The sequence below is a fragment of the Mobula birostris genome, chromosome 2 (assembly GCF_030028105.1).
Source record: "Mobula birostris isolate sMobBir1 chromosome 2, sMobBir1.hap1, whole genome shotgun sequence".
In the NCBI taxonomy this organism is placed as follows: domain Eukaryota; kingdom Metazoa; phylum Chordata; class Chondrichthyes; order Myliobatiformes; family Myliobatidae; genus Mobula; species Mobula birostris.
The window spans coordinates 68,919,954-68,939,930 of record NC_092371.1 but is presented as its reverse complement, the minus strand read 5'-3'; the positions used below and the strand labels follow the sequence as shown (position 1 = coordinate 68,939,930).

General features: G+C 42.1%; 1 protein-coding gene across 1 annotated transcript in view; it reads left to right on the top strand.

The window, feature by feature from the left end:
- The window catches only part of LOC140187305 (calcium-responsive transactivator-like), a 107,842-nt gene that overhangs the window by 70,242 nt on the left and 17,623 nt on the right, over positions 1 to 19,977 (top strand). The window contains exon 11 of the mRNA XM_072242474.1: positions 527 to 644. Within this exon, the coding sequence (XP_072098575.1) occupies positions 527 to 644 (118 nt within the window). The remainder of the gene's footprint in view (positions 1 to 526; positions 645 to 19,977) is intronic.

The window sequence follows — 19,977 nt, the reverse complement described above, 5'->3', positions numbered from 1 at the left end:
TACGTGTATAGAATTACATGATTCGTACTCCAGGATACACATTGCAAGGATTTGTTTTCCTTAAGAATTTCGGAGCTGCGTAGCAATGATTCTTACAATTCCAAAATTTGCTTACTAAAGCAAAACATTTTTCATGTTCATCATCAAAAAAGAACTAAACTTATACTTTTTCTTACTTAATCAGCAGATTCTTCACCATTGTTGTAAAGGCATTTCTCTGAAGATAGGAAGGAATTACATCCTTTAAAAAAAGCAGGACCACCCAGATATTCCCTATTAAGCCTAACAGCACTCCTTGTTTAATGTTGTGCCACCTTCCATTTACTGAGTTATTCCACTATGTATTCATCAATGCAGTGTTTGTCTAACAATTCCCTTAAAAGCTTGAGGTGTAATCCTATTTATGTGATGTTGTGGTCATGAGGCGTTTATACTGAGGAGTGGTGAAAAAATCAATCACGTTGATGATTTGTTCCCACACCCTGGAAGATGCATTTCCTCAGTTCTTCTTTCTCTTTGTGCTCAGTGCAATAATCCAGCTGAGGTGCTAGACGTGAGTGTGGGACTGCAAATCAACACAGCCAGCACCATGACTTCAAATCAGAAACGGGCCTCTGGCACAGCTTTGGAGGTACTGCATACAGGTGAGAGCAGCACAATCTCGGGCATCAGAGATGGCGTCTTTAATGGGTGTGTATGGTGACTGTCTAGGATACCCTTGAAGGTTCTCCAACCCTCAAGAAATCATTCAGTTGTTACCTCCCCTATAGACGTCATGCTTTAAGTGATTCCTCAGTTAAGTATATACAAGAGGAATGTTCTTGTGCCACAACTTCCCGTCCTTGCTTTAACCTGGCTGCATCCCTGCCCATGGCCGTTTTTAGATTTTGTTATCAACAATAATGAATTTCAGCTGATCAAGATGAACTAACGGTTAGTGCAGTTATCTGGATAACATTAATTGGACATATCATTAAGGCCAGATAATTTTTGGCAATCCTCATTTCTTCAATTGTTTTTACTCCATCCCCAGAATATTTTGGCACTAATCATTTTTCTGTGAAAGGTGAAAAGAGCCAGTTGTGACCTTATTCTACCTCCACTTTCTGGAAACCAGAATGGAGAATGACTTTAGAAGAACACCTGAACATCTGGATACTTCAAACTACGGGATTTGAAGTTTAGAAGCAAAAGAAATCTCTTGTACATCTTTCCCCTACCACCCAGAGAATTATCCATCTAATTCCCACTTTCCATCTCTTGACCCATAGCTGCATGTGCCACTTCTTGAATGTTCTCCTTATTTCCCTCTTATTGTACCATTTCCTCCCTGCTAAAAGAATCGATTCATCAATCCATCTTAATCTATAACCTTAACCTTAATTTCACTTTGGCCTCCTTTATCCAAACAAAACTGTACCCAGCCTTTCACTGTAATAAAAATTCTCCATCTTTTGCAACATTCTCATTAATCCCGTTTGTACTTTTATAGCGCTGGACAATTCTGTAATGTGATAACCAAAACTTTACAGTGTCTTCGGCTATTGCCCTGTGTTGATCTTGTTTGAGCAAATCTCCATGATCTTGTGTTCTGTGCTTTGATTAATATAGGAGAGTATCTTGTTTGTTGCCATAACTGCGCCATTTCCCTCCGATACTATCTGCAAGGAACACATACTTCAATACCCCTCTGTTCCTCTACATTAGTAACCTACAATTTATTATGTAATATGTTAACTTGTGATCCCCATTCTTCTCTGGACTGAATTCTGCTTTCCACTGATTTTCATACTTGACCAGATCACTTATGTGCTGTTGCAGTCTGCAGATTCCTACCTTTTTATCAGTAAAGTGGCCAGTTTTGTGTAATTCACAAGCTTAATTAAGAACTCAACATTTTAAAAGTCATAAGTCATTGACTTGTAAAAAGCAATGCACCTAGTGCTGAACCCCATGGAACCTCTTTAGAAAGTCTTCCAAATACACTTTCATCTACTATCTTTTGCTTCCTCATACAGAGTCAGTTGTGGATCCAATATGCCAATTTCCCTTGGATCCCATGAATCTTTGACCAGTATTTCGGAGTCTTAGTAAAATCCAAGAAAACCATATCAGATGCATTTTCTCATTCAGAGTAGTCATACAGAATCTTTCCCTTACTAAGTTAATTGTCGCTCTTTTTGATTAATCTGTGTTTTATACCTTAATACTGATCCTCAATAATTTACTCAGTATTAAATTTAGACCCCTTCTCTCTTTTTAAACAATATTACCTTCTTATCAGTCTTCCAGTCCTCTGGCACACTGTCTGCATCTAAAGGCAACTGGATAATAATAGAATCTTTAATGTTCCCTCCTAGATTCCCTAAAACACTGGTGTATATTTGGTATGAAACAACTGACTTGCCTACTCTTGAGGAAGCTTAAACACTGAATATTTCAATCATTTTGTTCACCCCTTTGAATATTCTACATCACTTTCTTCACTACATTTCTTTTCTGTATTGCTAATTTTGTTTTGTGTGTGAAGCCAGACACAAAGTATTTATTAAGTACTAAAACAAGGTCTTCTACCTCCAAATGTAGGTCTTTTTTTTAATTGCTGGCTATTTTTATGTATTTCTGAAGCAACTTTTGAGTTTTCTTTAATTGTGCTTGTCTATTTTTGAATTTTCTCCCGCTTTTTACCCTCCCTAATCTTGACTTTTATTCAAGCATTTTCTTCTAATTACTTAGCACCTGCATCTGACACATTCTTACCTTTTTAAAAAACGAATTCTACCTTGATTGCTCCTTGGCATATGAGGGTCTCTAGATTTAGATACTTTGGATGAACATTTTTGGCTCTAAGCCGTCATGATCATCTTGTGCTTCCTACTGCTCTAACTCTGACTTAATTGGGGTTTCTGTTCCTAGACCATTTTTACTAAATCACTGTCAGCATAACCTAACTACTTCTTCCCCAAATGAGAAATTTTGCCTGTAGCCCATCTGTCCTTTTCATTGACAGTTCTAAATATAATTGAATAATGATCACTATCAGCAGATGTTCTCATTCAGATATCCTTTCCAGCTCATCAATTTCATTCAATAAGTATTTCAATCAATCCATAGCACAGCTATTAGCATTCTGGTTGGAGTCAAAATATTTTAGGTTCTGGTCCCACTCCAGAGACTTGATATAAAAAATCTCTATTGAACATTCATTATAGTACTGAGGGTGTGCTACACTGCTGAAGACCTTAAGACAAACATTGTTTCAAAGCCTCATCAGCTCTCTAAGATGGATGGATAAGACCTAATGTCACTATTTCAGAGAATATCCATGTGACCTAGCCAAAATCTATTCCTCATTTGATATCACAGGATAGGTTTTTTTTAGTGGTTGTTATCAAATTGCTGTTTATAGGATGCTCTTCGCATTGGCTGTTGCACACCCCAAATTGCAACATTGGGTATATTTTTACAGTGGTTGTTTGGTTGTGCACATTTTGGAACACTTCGATGATTTGAAAGATTCCATATAAATGCTTTTCTTCCTTTTTGCTGTATACTTTAAGATGACTTCATAATTACATTTACAGAATTGTGATTATTAACCCTTTTTGGTTATGTAATGCTTATTTCTAAACAATGAACATCTAAATGAACCGAATGAGCTCACTTATTGAATGACCTTCTCTTTGCTGGCATTAGGGAGGGCCCAGAGGACGTTCACCAGAATTATCGTGGGTTAACGTATGAGGAGAGTTCGATGGCTCTGGGTCTGTACTTGTTGGAGTTCAGAAGAATGGGGGTGTTGGGGGGGGGGGATCTCATTGAAATCTAATGAATATTGAAAAGCCCAGATGAGTGGATGTGGAGAGGAGGTTTCCTATATTGAGGAGTCCCGGATCAGTGGGTACAGCCTCAGAATAGAAGAACGTCCCTTTATAACAGAGATACGAGGGATTTCTTTAGCCAGACGGTGGAGATTCTGTCGAATTCATTCTGCCACAGATGGCTGTGGAGGTCAAGTCATTGAACATATTTAAAGCAGGGATTGATAGGTTTTTGATTAGTACGGGTGTCAAAAGTTACAGGGAGAAGGCTGGAGAATGCGGTTGAGAGGGATAATGAATCAATCATGTTGGAATGGCAGAGCTGACCCAAAGAGCTATATAGCCTAATTCTGCTGATATGTCTTATGGTCTTAGGGGCAAGCATGAAGTTGGTGCTGCACTTATATCAAAATTGTAAAACAAAACAAAGCTAGCCCTAATTAGTTCCTAATTTGTGGTCTTGGCATGAAGTGACAGAAGCAATGGAAAACAGTATGAACAATGAAAGCTACTCTCCTAAGGCCAAAGCAAAATCATGTTGCTGGAGTAGCAAGGATATTTACTCTATGGCAGGGTTTGCAGTCCGTTACTTTCTGCAAACCTACCATCATGAATGGCTGTGATGAAATGAGCTCAATATATTTTATGCATGCTTCGTAAGGGAGATTGAATGTATACCTATGTGAATCCTTGCAGCATCTGGTGACCTTGTGATCTATCTCAGGGGCCGACATCAGAATGTTTTTCAAGAGGGTGAACCTTCGCAAGGTGTCTGATTACAGTGGTGTATCTGGTAGGGCACCAGCCAACCAACTGGCTGGTGTGTTCAAGGACATCTTCAATCTCTCATTGCTGCATTCGGAAATTTCCATCTGCTTCAAACGGATGATAATCATACCTGTGCACAAGAAGAGCAGGGTGAGCTGCCTCAATGACTTTCGCCCTCACATCTGTTGTGCTGATGTGCTTTGAGAGGTTGTTCATGGCCTCAATCAACTCCTGCCTTAGCAAGGACCCAAACCCACTGCAATTTGCTATAGCCACAATAAGTCTACAGTCGATACAATCTCACTGGCTCTCCACTTGGCCTTGGACCACCTGGACAATATCAATACCTATGTCAGGCCTTTGATTACAACCCAGTGTTCAACATCATCATATCCTCAGTACTAATCAACTATCTCCAAAACCTGTGACTCTCTGTATATCCTACTGTGACTAGATCCTAGACTTCGTCAATGGGAGACCACAGATCTCCCAATCAGGAATAACATCTTCTCTTCATTGACAATCAACATGCACCAGCCTGCCCCTCATGCACCGTACACAGAACCAAAAATCAGTCAAAGGACAGAAACTACAGGCAGTGGACCAGTTTATTTACCTTGGCAGCACCCTCTCCCGAGCAGTGACTATTGATACAGAAGTTAACTGCAGAATAGCGAAGGCAAGTTCTGCTTTCCGTAGACTGCACTCCACTGTATGGGAATGTCGAGGAATCAGTCCAGCAACAAAATTGAAGGTCTACAGAGCCGTGGTACTCACTACCCTCCTGTATGCCTGTGAAACGTGGACTGTGTATCGAAGGCATGCAAGACAGCTCAACCATTTCCACATGACTTGTCTTCGCAGAATATTAGGCATCAGATGGCTAGACAAAGTACCAGACACTGAAGTTCTCCCTAGAGCAAGTCTACCATCAGTCCACACACTGCTGATGAGAGCACAGACCTGGTGGGCAGGTCATATCATCCTCATGCTGGGTGAGCGCATACCCAAGCAGCTCCTTTTTGGGGAACTCTCTGCTGGAAGATGCTCGCATGGACGGCAGAAGAAACATTACAAAGACACACTAAAGGCCTCCCTGAAGTCATTTGACATAGACACAACCTCCTGGGAAATGCTGACACAAAACTGTCCTACTTGGCGCGGCCTCATCCTCAAGGGCTGTCAAGCTTATGAAGCAAGGTGCATTTCTGAAGCACAACATAAGCGCGAGCTGCGCAAGTCCAGATCCACCAGTGCAACAACTGCAGTGCCTACTCATGTCGTCCCAACATGGGTCAGGACATTCCGTGCCCGAATTGGCCTGACCAGTCATCTTCGGACACTGCATCCAGTCTCAAAGTGACTAATGGTGTCGAGGTCTTCATCGGAAGGCGCAACAGCAGTTATATTTCACCAGGAGCTTGAGGAGATTTATACTGTTACCAAAGACTAGCACATTTCTACAGATGTACTGTGGAGAACACTCTAAATAGTTGCATCACTGTCTGGTATGGAGTGGTCATTGCACTGGATCAGAAAAAGCTGCAGAAGGTTGTCAACTCAGCCAGTTCCGTCATGGGCATTAGCTTCCTCGGCATCGAGAACATGTTCAAAAGGTGATGCCTCAAAAAGGTGGCATCTATCATTAAGAATTCCCATCAGCCAGGACATCCTCTCTTCTCTTTGCTACCATCAAGGAGGAGGTATAGAAGCTTGACAACACACACACAACATTTCAGGAACAACTTCTTCCCCTCCACCGTCAGATTTCTGAATGGATAGTGAACCCTGTTACCATTTTTCCCCTCTCTTTTTGCACTACTTATTTAATTTAATACATATTCTGATTCTGATTGTGTTATCTCTGATCATGACAGCTTGATGCATTCTTATTTCAGACACTCATAAGTAGTATCTTGTTTCCTCTTCCTCCTGAAGATCCCCAAAATGCTGATACTTTGTGAAAACTAGGTGAACACAGTTATTGAGCCCCATAGGAGAGGAAGCCAGCTTAATCGAATGGCATGATTGGTTGAGTATTCAACAGATGTTGATGTTTTTGAAATTTCCTTACATGCTGATTATTCCAGTATTCTAAATCAAGTCCTTCTTTCATGCAAATTAATCTGTCAAAATAGAAGTATTTCAAATAGTGAAGTTATTCTGAAATAAAAAGATGCGGTTATATTTGTGTTTTTAAAAAAAGAGGAAATACATTATATCTGAAATATTGTGCTTCAGAATAGCTTATAATTCTCTGCAAGGGCAAACTATATGATTTTCATTCATAATTCATAATTTCCATTGATAACAAAAGGGATGATAGCAAAAAGAGTGGACATTTTAAGTGGGAAAACTAACGTGGGGTTTGAAGTCCTTTTGGGTTGAATCCCTTTCCATGTAGGAAAAAAGTGTGATTTGGATTTTGAAGATGATTTTGATAATTTCCAAGGAGTTTAGAAGTACCTTTTTAAAAACCAACATGCTAAGACTATTGATGATCACACTTCTGTAGAACTCATATATTTTTACATATTACGATTACTGAATCTGTCCCAGTCTTGCAAATGATTATTGGGCCTCTCTGATCCCAGATGATATGGAAATTTATCAGTATAAAGCATGAGATGATAAAGTATGCAATGTCTATCTGGCATTCATACATTCATACAGCTTCAAGGATGAAGCTATCATGTCATTGAAAGGAATAAAAAGAAAATATCCCTACCATTGCTTTCTGGCATGACATATTGTGTCCCGAGAATTGCTTGATACAACTATAGAATTTTACTTGGCTATTTAGCGATAGATCAATGGACAAAGAACATGCTGCGATAAAATTCAGTGGCAAAATGGGCACAGGTGGACTATGAAATAATCCTGTATGAACAAGTCCCCTCCTTTAAATGGCCATCCAGTTCTGAATAGAAGAGGTGTCAGTTTGGAAGTCGTGAGTTTTTGTGGTAGACTTGTAGGGGTAGTAGGAGGATTGCTCAATGAAGCAGTGTGATTTGTGGTTTGATGTCATGGTCGAGTGTGGAAGTGGTTTTCATCATCGTGGGTAGGAGAGGGGAGAAAAGGTTGTGGCAATACCTGTGTGAGGAGGATTTGCATGTGGAGGATGATTAGAGATTGAGAATGGACTTAGTTGTGGGAGAGGTAAGGAGTTTGACAATCAGGATGGATCAATTATTGGCAGAAGGATGAACTAAGTGTTTGTGCAGTTGGTGGTTTAGCAGGTTCACTATCATTTGTAGCTTATTGGGGATGACCTTAAGATATAGGAGCAGAATTAGACCATTTGGCCTATTCTGCTCCACCATTTCATCATGGCTAATCCATCTTCCCTCTCAGCCTTCTCCCTGTATCCCTTCATGTCCTAACTAATCAAGAATCTATCAACCTCTGCCTTAAATATATGTAAAGATTTGGCCTCCACAGCTGCCTGTGGCAAAGAATTTTACAGATTCACCACTCTCTGGCTAAATAAATTCTTCCTTATCTGCATTCTAAAAGGACACTGCTCTATTCTGTGGCTGTGTCCTCTGGTCCTAGACTCTCCCACCATAGGCACATCCTCTCCTCATCCACTCTATCAAGGCCCTTCACCATTCAATAGGTTTAAAAATGAATTCTAGTGAATATAGGCCCAGAGCCATCAAACACACTTCATATGACAAGCCATTCAATCCTGGAATAATTTTCATGAATCTCCTTTGAATCCTCTCCAACTTCAGCACATCCTTTCAAAGCTAAGGGACCCAAAACTGTTCACAATACTCCAAGTAAGGCCTCACCAGTGCTTTATAAAGGTTCAACATTATATCCTTGCCTTTATGTTTTAGTCCTCTTGAAATGAATGCTAACATTGCATTTGCCTCCCTCACCACAGACACAGCCTGCAAATTAACCTTTAGGGAATCATTTCTTCATTTCATTTCATTTCTTCTACCAAAGTGCATGACCATACACTTTGTAATACTGTATTCCATCTGCCATTTTTTTGACCATTCTTCTAATCTGTCTAAGTTCTTCTGTAGCCTCTCTACTTCCTCATAACTACCTTCCCCTCCAACTATCTGCATATTGTTTGCAAACTTTACAACATAGCCATCAATTCCATTATCCAAATCACTGGCATATAATGTAAAAAGAATCGGTCCTAACACAGACCTCTCTGGAACACCAATAGCCAGCCAGAAAAGGCTCCCTTTATTCCTACTCTTTGCCTCCTGCCAATCAGCCACAGCTTTACCCATGGGCTCGTAACTTGTTAGGCAACCTCACGTATAGCATCTTGTCAAAGACCTTCTGAAAATTACTTATAATTTAAGAGATAAATATGTAACATTTTTGAATATTTGGCGCCCTTATTTACAAAAGATAGGATGGCATATTTAAGTGCTCCGATAAAGACTTTGGTCACCTGGGGAAAGTAACGAATAATTATACCAAATTTATTTTGAATCCCATGGAGCATGTGGAAACCTTCCAATACCCAGGCGGTTCTTTTCTTTTTTTTTCTCTTTCTTTCTTTTTAGGTAGGACTATATATGGGGGGGGGGAGGGTAAAGGGGAGGAGGGAGGGTAGATTCTACTTTTTTCATGTATTCTTTTTGAAAATTCAATAAAAATTATATTACAAAAAAAAGACCTTCTGAAAATCAAAGTACACAACATCAACCAATTCTCCTTTGTCTAACCTGCTTGTTATTTCTTCAAATAATTCCAACAGATTTGTCCAGCAAGATTTTCCCTTGAGGAAACTATGCTGGCTAGGGCCAGTTTTATCATGTGCATCCAAGGACCTTGAGACCTCATCCTTAATAATTGACTCCAACATCTTCCCAACCAATGAGGTCAGCCTATAGTTTCCTTTCTTCTGTCTCTCTCCCTTCTTGAAGAATGGAGTGAGAGTTGCAATTTTCCAGTCTTCTGGAACTATTCCAGCATCTAGTGATTCTTGAAAGATAATTACTAATGCCTCCATGATCTCGTCAGTCACATCTTTCAGAACTCGAGTGTGTATATTATCTGGTGCAGGTGACTTACCCATCTTCAGACCTTTCCATTTCCCAAAAACTTTCTCTCTAGCTATGGTAACTTCTCACACTTCATGACCCCTGACACAAGGAATTTCCACCGTACTGCTGGCGTCCCCCATGGTGAAGACTGAAGCAAAATACTTATTCAGTTCGTTCGTGTTGCGTCATCCCCCATTACTACCTCTCCAGCATTTTTTTCCAGTGGTCTGATATCCACTCTCACCTCTCTTTTACACTTTACGTTTCTGAAGAAACTTTTGGTATCCTCTTTAATATTATTGGCTAGCTTACTTTGTTAATCCATCTTTACCTTCTGAGTGACTTTTTTGTTGTCTTCTGTTGGTTTTTAAAAGCTTCCCATTCATCTAACTTCTCACTAATTTTTGCTCTATTATATCCTCTCTTTGGCTTTTATGTTGGCTTTGACATCTCTTGTTAGCCACGGTTGTGTCATCTTGTCTTTAGAAATCTTCCTCTTTGGGATGTATATATCCTGTGCCTTCTGAATTGCTTCCAGAAATTCCAGCCATTGCTGCTCTGCCGTTATCTCTGCCAATGTTCTTTTCCAATAATTTCTGGCCAACGCCTCTCACATGCCTCTGTAATTTCCTTTACTTCACTGGAATACTGATACATCTGACTTCAGCTTCTCCTTCTCAAATTTCCGGGTGAATTTGATCATAGTATGATCATTTGCCTCTAACGGTTCTTTTAGCTTAAGTTCTGTAATCAATTTTGGTTCATTGCACGACACCCAATTCAGAATAGCTGATCATCTAGTGGGCTCAACCAGGAGCTGCTCTAAAAAGCCATCTCATAGGCACTCTAGAAACCCCCCTCCTAGATTCCAGTATCAATGTGATTTTCCCAATCTACCTCCATATTGAAGTCCCCTGTGACTATTGTAACATTGCCCTTTTGGCATGCATTTTCTGTCTCCTGTTGTAACTTGTAGGCCACATCCTTACTACTGTTTGGGGGTCTGTATACAACTCCCATCAGAGTCTTTTCACCTTTGCAGTTCGTTAGCTCTTTTCCCCACGTCACCTCGTTCCAATGATTTGATTTCATTTTTTACCAACAAAGCAATTCTGCCACCTCTGCTTCCTGCCTATCCTTGTGTATCCTTGGACATTAAGCTTCCAGCTATAATTTTCTTTCAGCCATGACTCAGTGATGTCTACATCATACCTGTTGATCTGCAATAGTGGTGAAAGTTCATCTACCTTGTTCCATAAACTGCGCGCATTCAAATACAAGACCTTCAGTCCTCTATTCACCCTTTTCGATTTTGTCCGCTTTTTAAGTTGCAACTCATCCTGTTGACTGCAACTTTTCCCTATCAACATCCTCTCCTCACTGCACATTGCTTCTGTTTGTAAAGCAGCTACGTCATCTTCAGAACTATTGTCCGCCTTCCCTACGGTACTTCTTGCATTGAAATATATGCAGCTCAGGACACTAGTTGCACCTTGCTCAACCGTTTGATTCCTAACTTTGTCTGATTACTTACCAGCATCTGTCTGCACAACTTCTCCACTAACTGTTCTGGCACTCAGGTTCTCATTCCCATGCAATACTAGTTTGAATCCCATCATGCAGCATTAACAAACTTACCCACTGGGATATTAGACCCCTTCAATTCGGGTGCAAACCATCCCTCCTGTACAGACCCCACCTTCCCTGGAAGAGAGTCCAATGATCCGAAAACCTTATGCTCTCCCTCCTACACCAACTCCTTAGCCATGTACAGTATTAAATTGTATAATCTTTCTAGTTCAGGCCTCATTAACACAGGCACAAGTAGCAGTCCAGAAATCACAACCCTGGAGGCCCTGCCCTTTAACTTAGCACCTAAATCTCTGAGTTCCTTATATAGAACCTCATCACTTGTCCTACCATGTCATTGGTACCTATGTGGACCATGGCTGTTCACCCTCCCACTTAAGAGTGTTGGGGAGTCAATCCAAAATATCCAGAACCCTGGCACTCAGGAGGCAACATACCATCAGAGAATCTTGTTCTCACCCACAGAACCTCCTGTCCATTCCCCTAATTAATGAATCCCCAATCACCACAGCATGCCACTTCCTCCCCGCCACCCGCCCCCCCCCCCTTTCTTCTGGGTTACAGAGCCAGAGATCCAACCACTGTGATTTTCCTCTGTTAGGTCATTCACCTCGCCACACCCCCTGACAGTATCCAAGGTGATGTACCTGTTGTTGAGGGGGATGGACAGGGTTACTCTGCACTGGCTCCTTAGCTCCTTTCCCTTTCCTGACTGTCACCCAGTTTCCTGTGTCCTGCACTTTGGCTGTAACTACCTCTCTATATGTCTTATCTATCACCCCCTCAGCCTCCCGAATAATCTGAAGTTCATCCAGTTCCAGCTTCAACTCCTCAAAGTATTTTGTTAGTAGCTGCAGCTGGTTGAGCTTTTCACATTGCAGTCTTCAGGGACACTGCAGGTCTCCCTGCCTTTCCACATTCTACAAGATGAGCATTCCACTGTCCTGCCTGGCATCTTTACTGTCCTAGCTGAGCAGGTATAAAGAAGAGAATGAAAAAACTTAAACTTTTCTTTCCTTTGATTTCTCTGACTGAAGCCTCTAAGAGCTAAAGCTTCAAGATCACCACCCTGTGTCCACTCACACAATAGCCGCTGCGCTTGCCCCTGCCTTCCTTTAATTTGCTCTTGCTAATCAATCCCAAATGTTGACTGGTCGCTAGTCAAAGCTCTTTTTCGCTAGTGACCCACTGCTACCTTTTATCCTTCTGGACCTGATTGAAGTCCACTCCTCTCAAAACTTCCAATATCCCTAATGGCCACTGGTTAAAGCTCTTTTTTACTGTAGTGACCCACTACTGTCTTTTAAGCTCAGGCAGTGGACCTGATTGGAGAAACCTCCTCTCAAATCTCCGCTATGTGGATTGGCTGCTGGTCACACAAAGGATGGTGCAATCTGTGTTTTAAGTGGATGTATAATAAGTAGTTGGGTTGGCAAATCAGTAGTTAGACAAGGATTGAGAGATGGTTGCTTGGTTAATTTATTCTAGACAGGGCAACATTTGGCTTCAGGATGCATAGCCAGGTAAATTGCTCACTTAAATGGTACCTAGCAGAAATGGTTTCCAGCATTCGTCTAGAAGGTGGCTTCACAAGCATCGTAAAAAGTGATTTCTGCATGAATGGCAAGTGAAAGCACAGCCCACATACTTGTTTAAAGTTTTAAAAAATAGTGTCTGGACTTCCTTTGCACACCATTTTATGCCATTGTTCATGCCAGAGTGCATCATGCATTTTAATAGGTTAGAAAGCAAATTTGACTTCATGTTATTTTTGTGAAGCTTCTAATTTTCAATACAGTAATTTTATTTTCAATGAAATTGAATTGTATTGTGCATGGTGATCTCAGTTGTAGACCATCGCTTTTTTTGTGTGTTCTGACCCATACTTTCTCTTTTTTTGTTCTCCTGACTTTTCAATTTTTTCTGCTAAATTTTTTGGATCTTGTCCTTTACTAGAGATTGGTGTAAAATGATGTAGCTTAAGACTGTCTTTACATTCACTTTTATTTGTTGGTAGTTTTACTTAATTCACTGACTTTGGGTATGTCTGATGTTATCTTGGTTAATATCACCCCTAAGTAATGCTCCGACAAATTGCGATTTGTAGGAGCTTCAAGTGGAGAAATTATTTGCCACATTTCCTAAGATACACCAGGACATTACATTTCAAATCTTGGTTCACTGGCTGATAGTGATATCGTCTGGCTATTGGTGATGTTCTAAAATATGGTTTGTTCCTGAAGGCCTCTTTTGTTGGTCTTTTTTCCTTTTGATTATTTCTTTTTTTATTTGTGAAATGTTTTAGATGTCCATTGTCACTTGTTAAGTGAAGCATGTGCTTACGTGGTTCCACGGCAATAACAACTTTTATGATAGACTAAAACAACCTACAGCTAGCATCTTTTTGCTAAATTGCTGCTTGGTTTCATATTGGAGGCATTAAAAAATGGTGAGCCTCAGTCCATCAGATTGTTAGGCAGCATGTGTAACAATAGAACCAGAAATTCTCAAAATAAATTTACACATTGGGCAGCATTGGTTCTTCTGGCCAAGATTTTAAATGCTATGGATCTTGAAAAAGCACCTGCTTTTTTTTTGTCAACAGTTTTGATCTAAATCCATGTTTTGCAGTAGTACCAAAAGAAAGTGCTAAAGAAGTGATTATATTCCCAAAATCTAAAGCTTTAAACTCTGTTGGAGTTGTTTCTGCATTGATTTTGATGTGCAGTAATTGCCTCAGGCTTGAAACCAGTTTAATTCCTGTTCAGTACTGACATTAATGCTAATCTCAAGGAAACTGTTTAGCTGTATCTCCATTTCACTGATTCCAGACAGTGATGTGTTACCCTAAAGATTTTGTAAAGGATGTTTTCTCTCTGGTATATTTAGAGTCTTTGACCATTAATTTGTTAGTATTAAATGATCACTGAAAAGATTCAAAGCATAATTTCAACCAGCAAGATCAAATCTGCTTCTGTGCTTTATTAGTTACCCTCACTCAGGTGATTGATTTTAGGCTGAAACCTGTCTACATTACCAGTGGAGCCTATCTATGGTTACCACTGGAGTTCCACAGGGGTCAGTGTTGGGAGCACTGCTCTTTACGATACATATGTTAATGATTTGGACTATGGGATTAATGGATTTGTGGCTAAGTTTGTTGATGATACAAAGGTAGGTGGAGGAGTGGGTAGTGTTGAGGAAACAGAGAGCCTGCAGAGAGACTTAGATAGTTTAGAGGAATGGGCAAAGAAGTGGCAAATGAAATACGATGTTGGAAAGTGTATGGCCATGCACCTTGGTGGAAGAAATAAATAGGCAGACTATTATTTAGATGGGGAGAGAATTCAAAATGCAGAGATGGAAAGGGACTTGGGAGCCCTTGTGCAGGATACCCTAAAGGTTAACCTCCAGGTTGAGTCGGTGGTGACGAAGGCAAATGCAATGTTGGCATTCATTTCTAGAAATATAGAATACAAGAGCAGGGGTATGATGTTGAGGCTCTATAAGGCACTCATGAAGCCACACTTACAGTATTGTGTGCAGTTTTGGGCTCCTTATTTTAGAAAGGATATATTGACATTGGAAAGGGGTCAGAGAAGATTCATGAGAATGATTCCAGGAATGAAAGGGTTACCGTATGAGGAACGTCTGGCAGCTCTTGGGCTGTATTCCCTGGAGTTCAGGAGAATGAGGGGGAATCTCATAGAAACATTCTGAATGTTAAAAGGCCTGAACAGATTAGATATAACAAAGTTATTTCCCATGGCAGGGGAGTCCAGGACAAGAGGGCACGACTTCAGGATTGAAGGATGTCCATTTAGAACAGAGATGCGGAGAAATTACTTTAGTCAGAGGGTAGTAAATCTGTGGAATTTGTTGCCACGAGCAGCTGTGGAGGCCAAGTCATTGGGTGCATTTAAGGCAGAGATAGAGAGGTTCTTGATTAGCCAGGGCATTAAAGGGTATGGGGAGAAGGCAGGGGAGTAGGGATGACTGCAAGAATTGGATCAGCCTGTGATTGAATGGCAGATCAGACTCGATGGGCTGAATGGCCTACTTCTGCTCCTAACTCTTATGGTCTTATGGCCTCACTTTTCCTGAAAATAGGAATCACTTATTTATAAATTTAGGGTCATTTCGCAGAGTAAGGAGTAATGCAAAAGCATCAATTCCAGGAATATAATTTGGTGAAATATTGCAGAATATAATTTGGTATTGAGTAATGTAAGGATTATGCTAAGAGATTGAAGCTATGGTTAGGACTGTGATAGAAGACACTTAAGAATATTGGATGAAATATATCTCAAATACCTAAAAGAAAAAAAAAGGTGGTAAAAGCAGAAGAATTGATCACAATACTTCAGACCTCATTGGCAAGTAAAGCAGGAATATTCACTATTTCAAATGTTGGATAACTGTTCAAGAAAGGTGAAGAGGGATGCATGGGAAAATATAAATCAGGCATCCTAATATTAGCGTAGAATGGTTTTGAGAACAAAATGAACTTTGATTGAGTAAGTTAAGTCCAGGAGAGCCAGCATGATTTTTTTTAAAGACTACTGTTACGTACCCCGTAACTGGGTTGCCAAACCAGCAGAAATGGATCACTCAGTTGGAGTCTGGATTACTAGAACTAAGAAAGTTTTATTAAAGAAACAAGCAACACAGTAATCAAAAGGATAATGAATGCAACAGTTCAGCAATGATAAACATACATGTACACAGAATTAAGATAACAGGATCAATCAAGCTCTATCGTTGTCTAGGGGTAAATGACCAGTTTCAAAGTGACGCAAAGTTCAGTTCAATTTAGTTCAGTTCAGTTCGCAGTAATCGCTGCCGTGGCGATGGACAGTGGGGGGAAGGAGAGAGAGAGCAAAACGAATGAATATTCAAGGCTTCCACACAGACCTTCGCAGTCAGCTTTCGGGCGAGTCCTTTGTGATGTCATCTGAGGTCACCGACCGTGACCCCTCCGTTTCCAGATACGATCGTTTCCCTGTGGTGAACCTGGCACCCAGGCAAGGGTGGACACACACCAGGTTCCCGCCGATCGTGCCTTTCCACCCTGTGCGTCTATGGCCCGGTACTTCCCACCGACTTGTGAGAGACGCACCGCTTCCAGGGTCTTGTTACCTCGGGTGTCGTGTGTGTCCTGCCTTAGCGAACCTGTCCCTTTTTATCCCCCTGCTGGGGTATCGCCTGTCCATCACTTCAAACAGTTCAGGGTTCAAAGGGGGAGCCGCACTTGACAGCTCTCTCTTTCTGTTACTCTCTCTCCCGTCCCTTCATTACACATTTCCAAATGCTGCTCCATTGTTTTCCTTATCTCTCTTTCTCCTGAAGACAGGTGGCAGACCAACTGCTGATCCCACTGGTGCCAGCACAGGACAGCGACATCTTAATCTATGTGTATTCTTGTCACACTTCCCCCCCTTTAAGGATTTTTACCGGGGGTAAAAATTACAAACATGAATACATTATTTGATACACACAAATATACATCTTTATCAGCTATTTGGCTAATACAGCGAATTTGAAGTTGTCAACACCTGGCAGACAGGCAGCCATCACATTTCCTGTTCCTTTTATATGTTATTAATAATCCCTTAGACCAGGCTCCAACTTAGCAAACTTCATAGTGGCCAAAAACACTGATGAATTGCGATCAATGTAACCTCTCATTGGGTTTCATCCCGGACCACAATAACAAGGGTCGTTCCATTCCGACTTAGTTTTCTCTCGCAAGGGCTTAGTAGGAGGGGGAGAGGTAGTGACCACAGAGTTATTGCAAAACTTCCTACAGAACCCCACCATCTCCAAGAGCCTTCTGAGGGCCCTCTTGTCTGTCGGGGTTGGGATGTCAGAGATAGCCCGCACTTTAGCTTGCATCGCTGCCAGCTGCCCCTGTGTCACCACAATTTCCAGGTAAGTGACTTTCGTGTGGCCGAACTCATTTTTTTCAAGGTTCACTATCAAGCTTGCTTCAGACAGCCGTATTACATCGCCAATACACACCTCTGTGTTCGTCAGCCCTTTAGTCACTGAATTACTCATTCTATAGGGTTGGTGCTCGCTAGGCTGCCCTAGTATCACAGACACCACCCAACATCCCAATTCTTTGCATCGCCTCGGGACAATCAAACACACGTGTGCGAGTCATTTAATTACTTCTCCTAAAGAGTCGCTTTGTTCGGGGATTAAGGGAGAGACCTTATCAGCAGACCTGGCCAAAACAATAGCCTTCTCCCATCTGGTCGATACCATACTCATCTTTTCAAAATGGTTTTTTTCTCTTATCAGGGGGACCCTAGCTTCATTGATTTCCGCACTAACACCGACTAGGTTTGTTAGCATATCAAAAGCCTGTAACCGTCTCAGTTCGCGTCGGCCATAATCAATAACATCCTTCCTTCGGTGCAGCCGGTAAACCTCTTTCATGATTCCACCAACTGTTTTCTCCAGCACCGCAAAATGTCCACTGGGGGGTACCTTGTGGGCCAGGTTAAAAATCTCATCCCCATAACTCTTTTGCACCACCCCCCATTCCTCATCTGCGGGTACGGTACTTTGTTTCCCTTTCTTCCTTAGCACTTCCTCCTCCACACAATAGCCTACTAGTTCCCTTGTTAAGTCTGTGTCAGAGAGAGCTGTCTCTGCCAAAACCATCAGCCCCTCGTCTCGCTCTTGCGCCTGCACAAATTCTTTCCTGGCTAATGCTACGTCTGTCTCAGCTCCCTCACTACCTCTTGTCTCACTACACTCCTTCTTTCCACTTTCTACCCCCTTCTCGTACAAGGCTGGCAGAAACGTCTCAGCTAAATTTACTACCGCAGTCCCGTGATGAAACTGTGAGTCCATGGGTGGGGCCTCAATGCTGGCAGGCTGACCTGTCAATCTCACGACTGGGAACACGATACTCCCGGCGACGTCATTACCGAGTAAGACTTCCACGCCTTTCATCGGTAATTCGGACCTCACCCCGATCGTGACTAGTCCAGAGACCAGGTTGCTTTGTAAGTGTACCTGGTGCAAAGGGACTGTCTCTGTCCCTTCCCCAATACCTTTGACCTTGACCTTCCCAGTCTGGGTCTCTGAGCTAAACTCTAATACACTCTTCAGTATCAGTGACCGACATGCTCCTGTGTCTCTCCAGATCCGCACTGGAACTGGTTTTAACCCCTCCTTCACTGACACCAATCCGGCCGAGATAAACCTCTCGCGCCCTTCCTGAACTTTGGCAGACCTGTCCTGTCCTAGCGGTTCATTTAGCAGCTCGATACAGCCAGTCAAAATCGCCATTTTTCCTTTTCCCGTCTCCTTCTTTGGGGCAAAGCACCTGGACGCAAAGTGTCCAACTTTCCTGCAATTATAACAGACGACCCCAGGAGACTTCCTACCAGACTGCTCCCGGTCTACCTTATCCTTCTCACTAGTCCCCGGCTTACTTTCTGACTTTTCCGGCGGACTCTCCCCGCCGTCCTGACTACCCTTCTGGTAGCCTTTACTCGGGGCAAACTTCATTTTATGCGTCAACGCATACTCATCCGCTAACTTAGCAGTTGCGGCTAACGTGGCTGCCTCTTTCTCATCTAGGTAGGGTCTCATACCCTCAGGGACACAACCTTTAAACTGCTCAATCAGGATCATCTGTAGCAGTCTGTCATAATCCCCCTCTACCCCCTTCGAGGCGCACCAACGCTCTCAATATGTCTGCATCTCACGGGCAAACTCTAAATACGTGCAGTCCCACTGCTTCCTCGCATTCCGGAACCTCTGCCGGTATGCCTCCGGGACCAACTCATAAATCCTGAGGATGGCCTCTTTCACCACCTCATACCTCTGGGCATCTTCCGCAGACAAAGCTGAGTAAGCTTGTTGGGCTTTCCCTTTCAGTACACACTGAAGCAAAACAGCCCACTTATCCCTCGGCCAGTCCTGACTTGTAGCAACTTTTTCGAAATGGAGAAAGTACCGATCCACGTCGGTATCGTCAAATGGGGGAACCAGCCTAACCTCCTGGGTTGCCCGGAACCCTCCACCTTGGTTCGGCACGAGCCCCTGCTCTGCCCTTAACCTTAACTTCTCCAGCTCGAATTCCCCTTCCCTCTGTTTCTCCTCTCGCTCCCACTGTCTCTCTCTCTCCCTCTCCTGCCTTTCTAACTGTTTCTCTTTCTCCTGCCTTTCTAACTCTCTCGTTCTCCTGTCCTTCTAACTCTCTCTCTTTCTCCCGCCTTTCTAACTGCTTCTCTTCATGTTCTAACTGCCGTACCCGGAACTCGTGCTCAAGTCTCAGTTTTTCAAGCTGCACCTGTACCACGTCTCCAGCAGGTTTTTCAATAGACACCACCCCCAGATCGCCTTGGGGAAACACACCTTTAGATACATAGTGCTCTACGATAGCTCTGTGTATCTCCTCTCTCCTCATTGTCGACTTCCCCTTAGCAAGATTCAACCGTTTGGCCACAGCTACCAATTCCGATTTCCTGGCATCCTCTAATGCCTCCAAGGTCGGCGCCTTTATAATTTCCTCAGCCTCCATTTCTGCTGTTTGTCTTTTCTTTCTTTTGGGAATTTTGACCCAATCAATTTACTCCGTCCCAAATTTAGCGTTCAAAATCGCGGACGAGAACCCCACTTATGTTACGTACCCCGTAACTGGGTTGCCAAACCAACAGAAATGGATCACTCAGTTGGAGTCTGAATTACTAGAACTAAGAAAGCTTTATTAAAGAAACAAGCAACACAGTACTCTAATCAAAAGGATAATG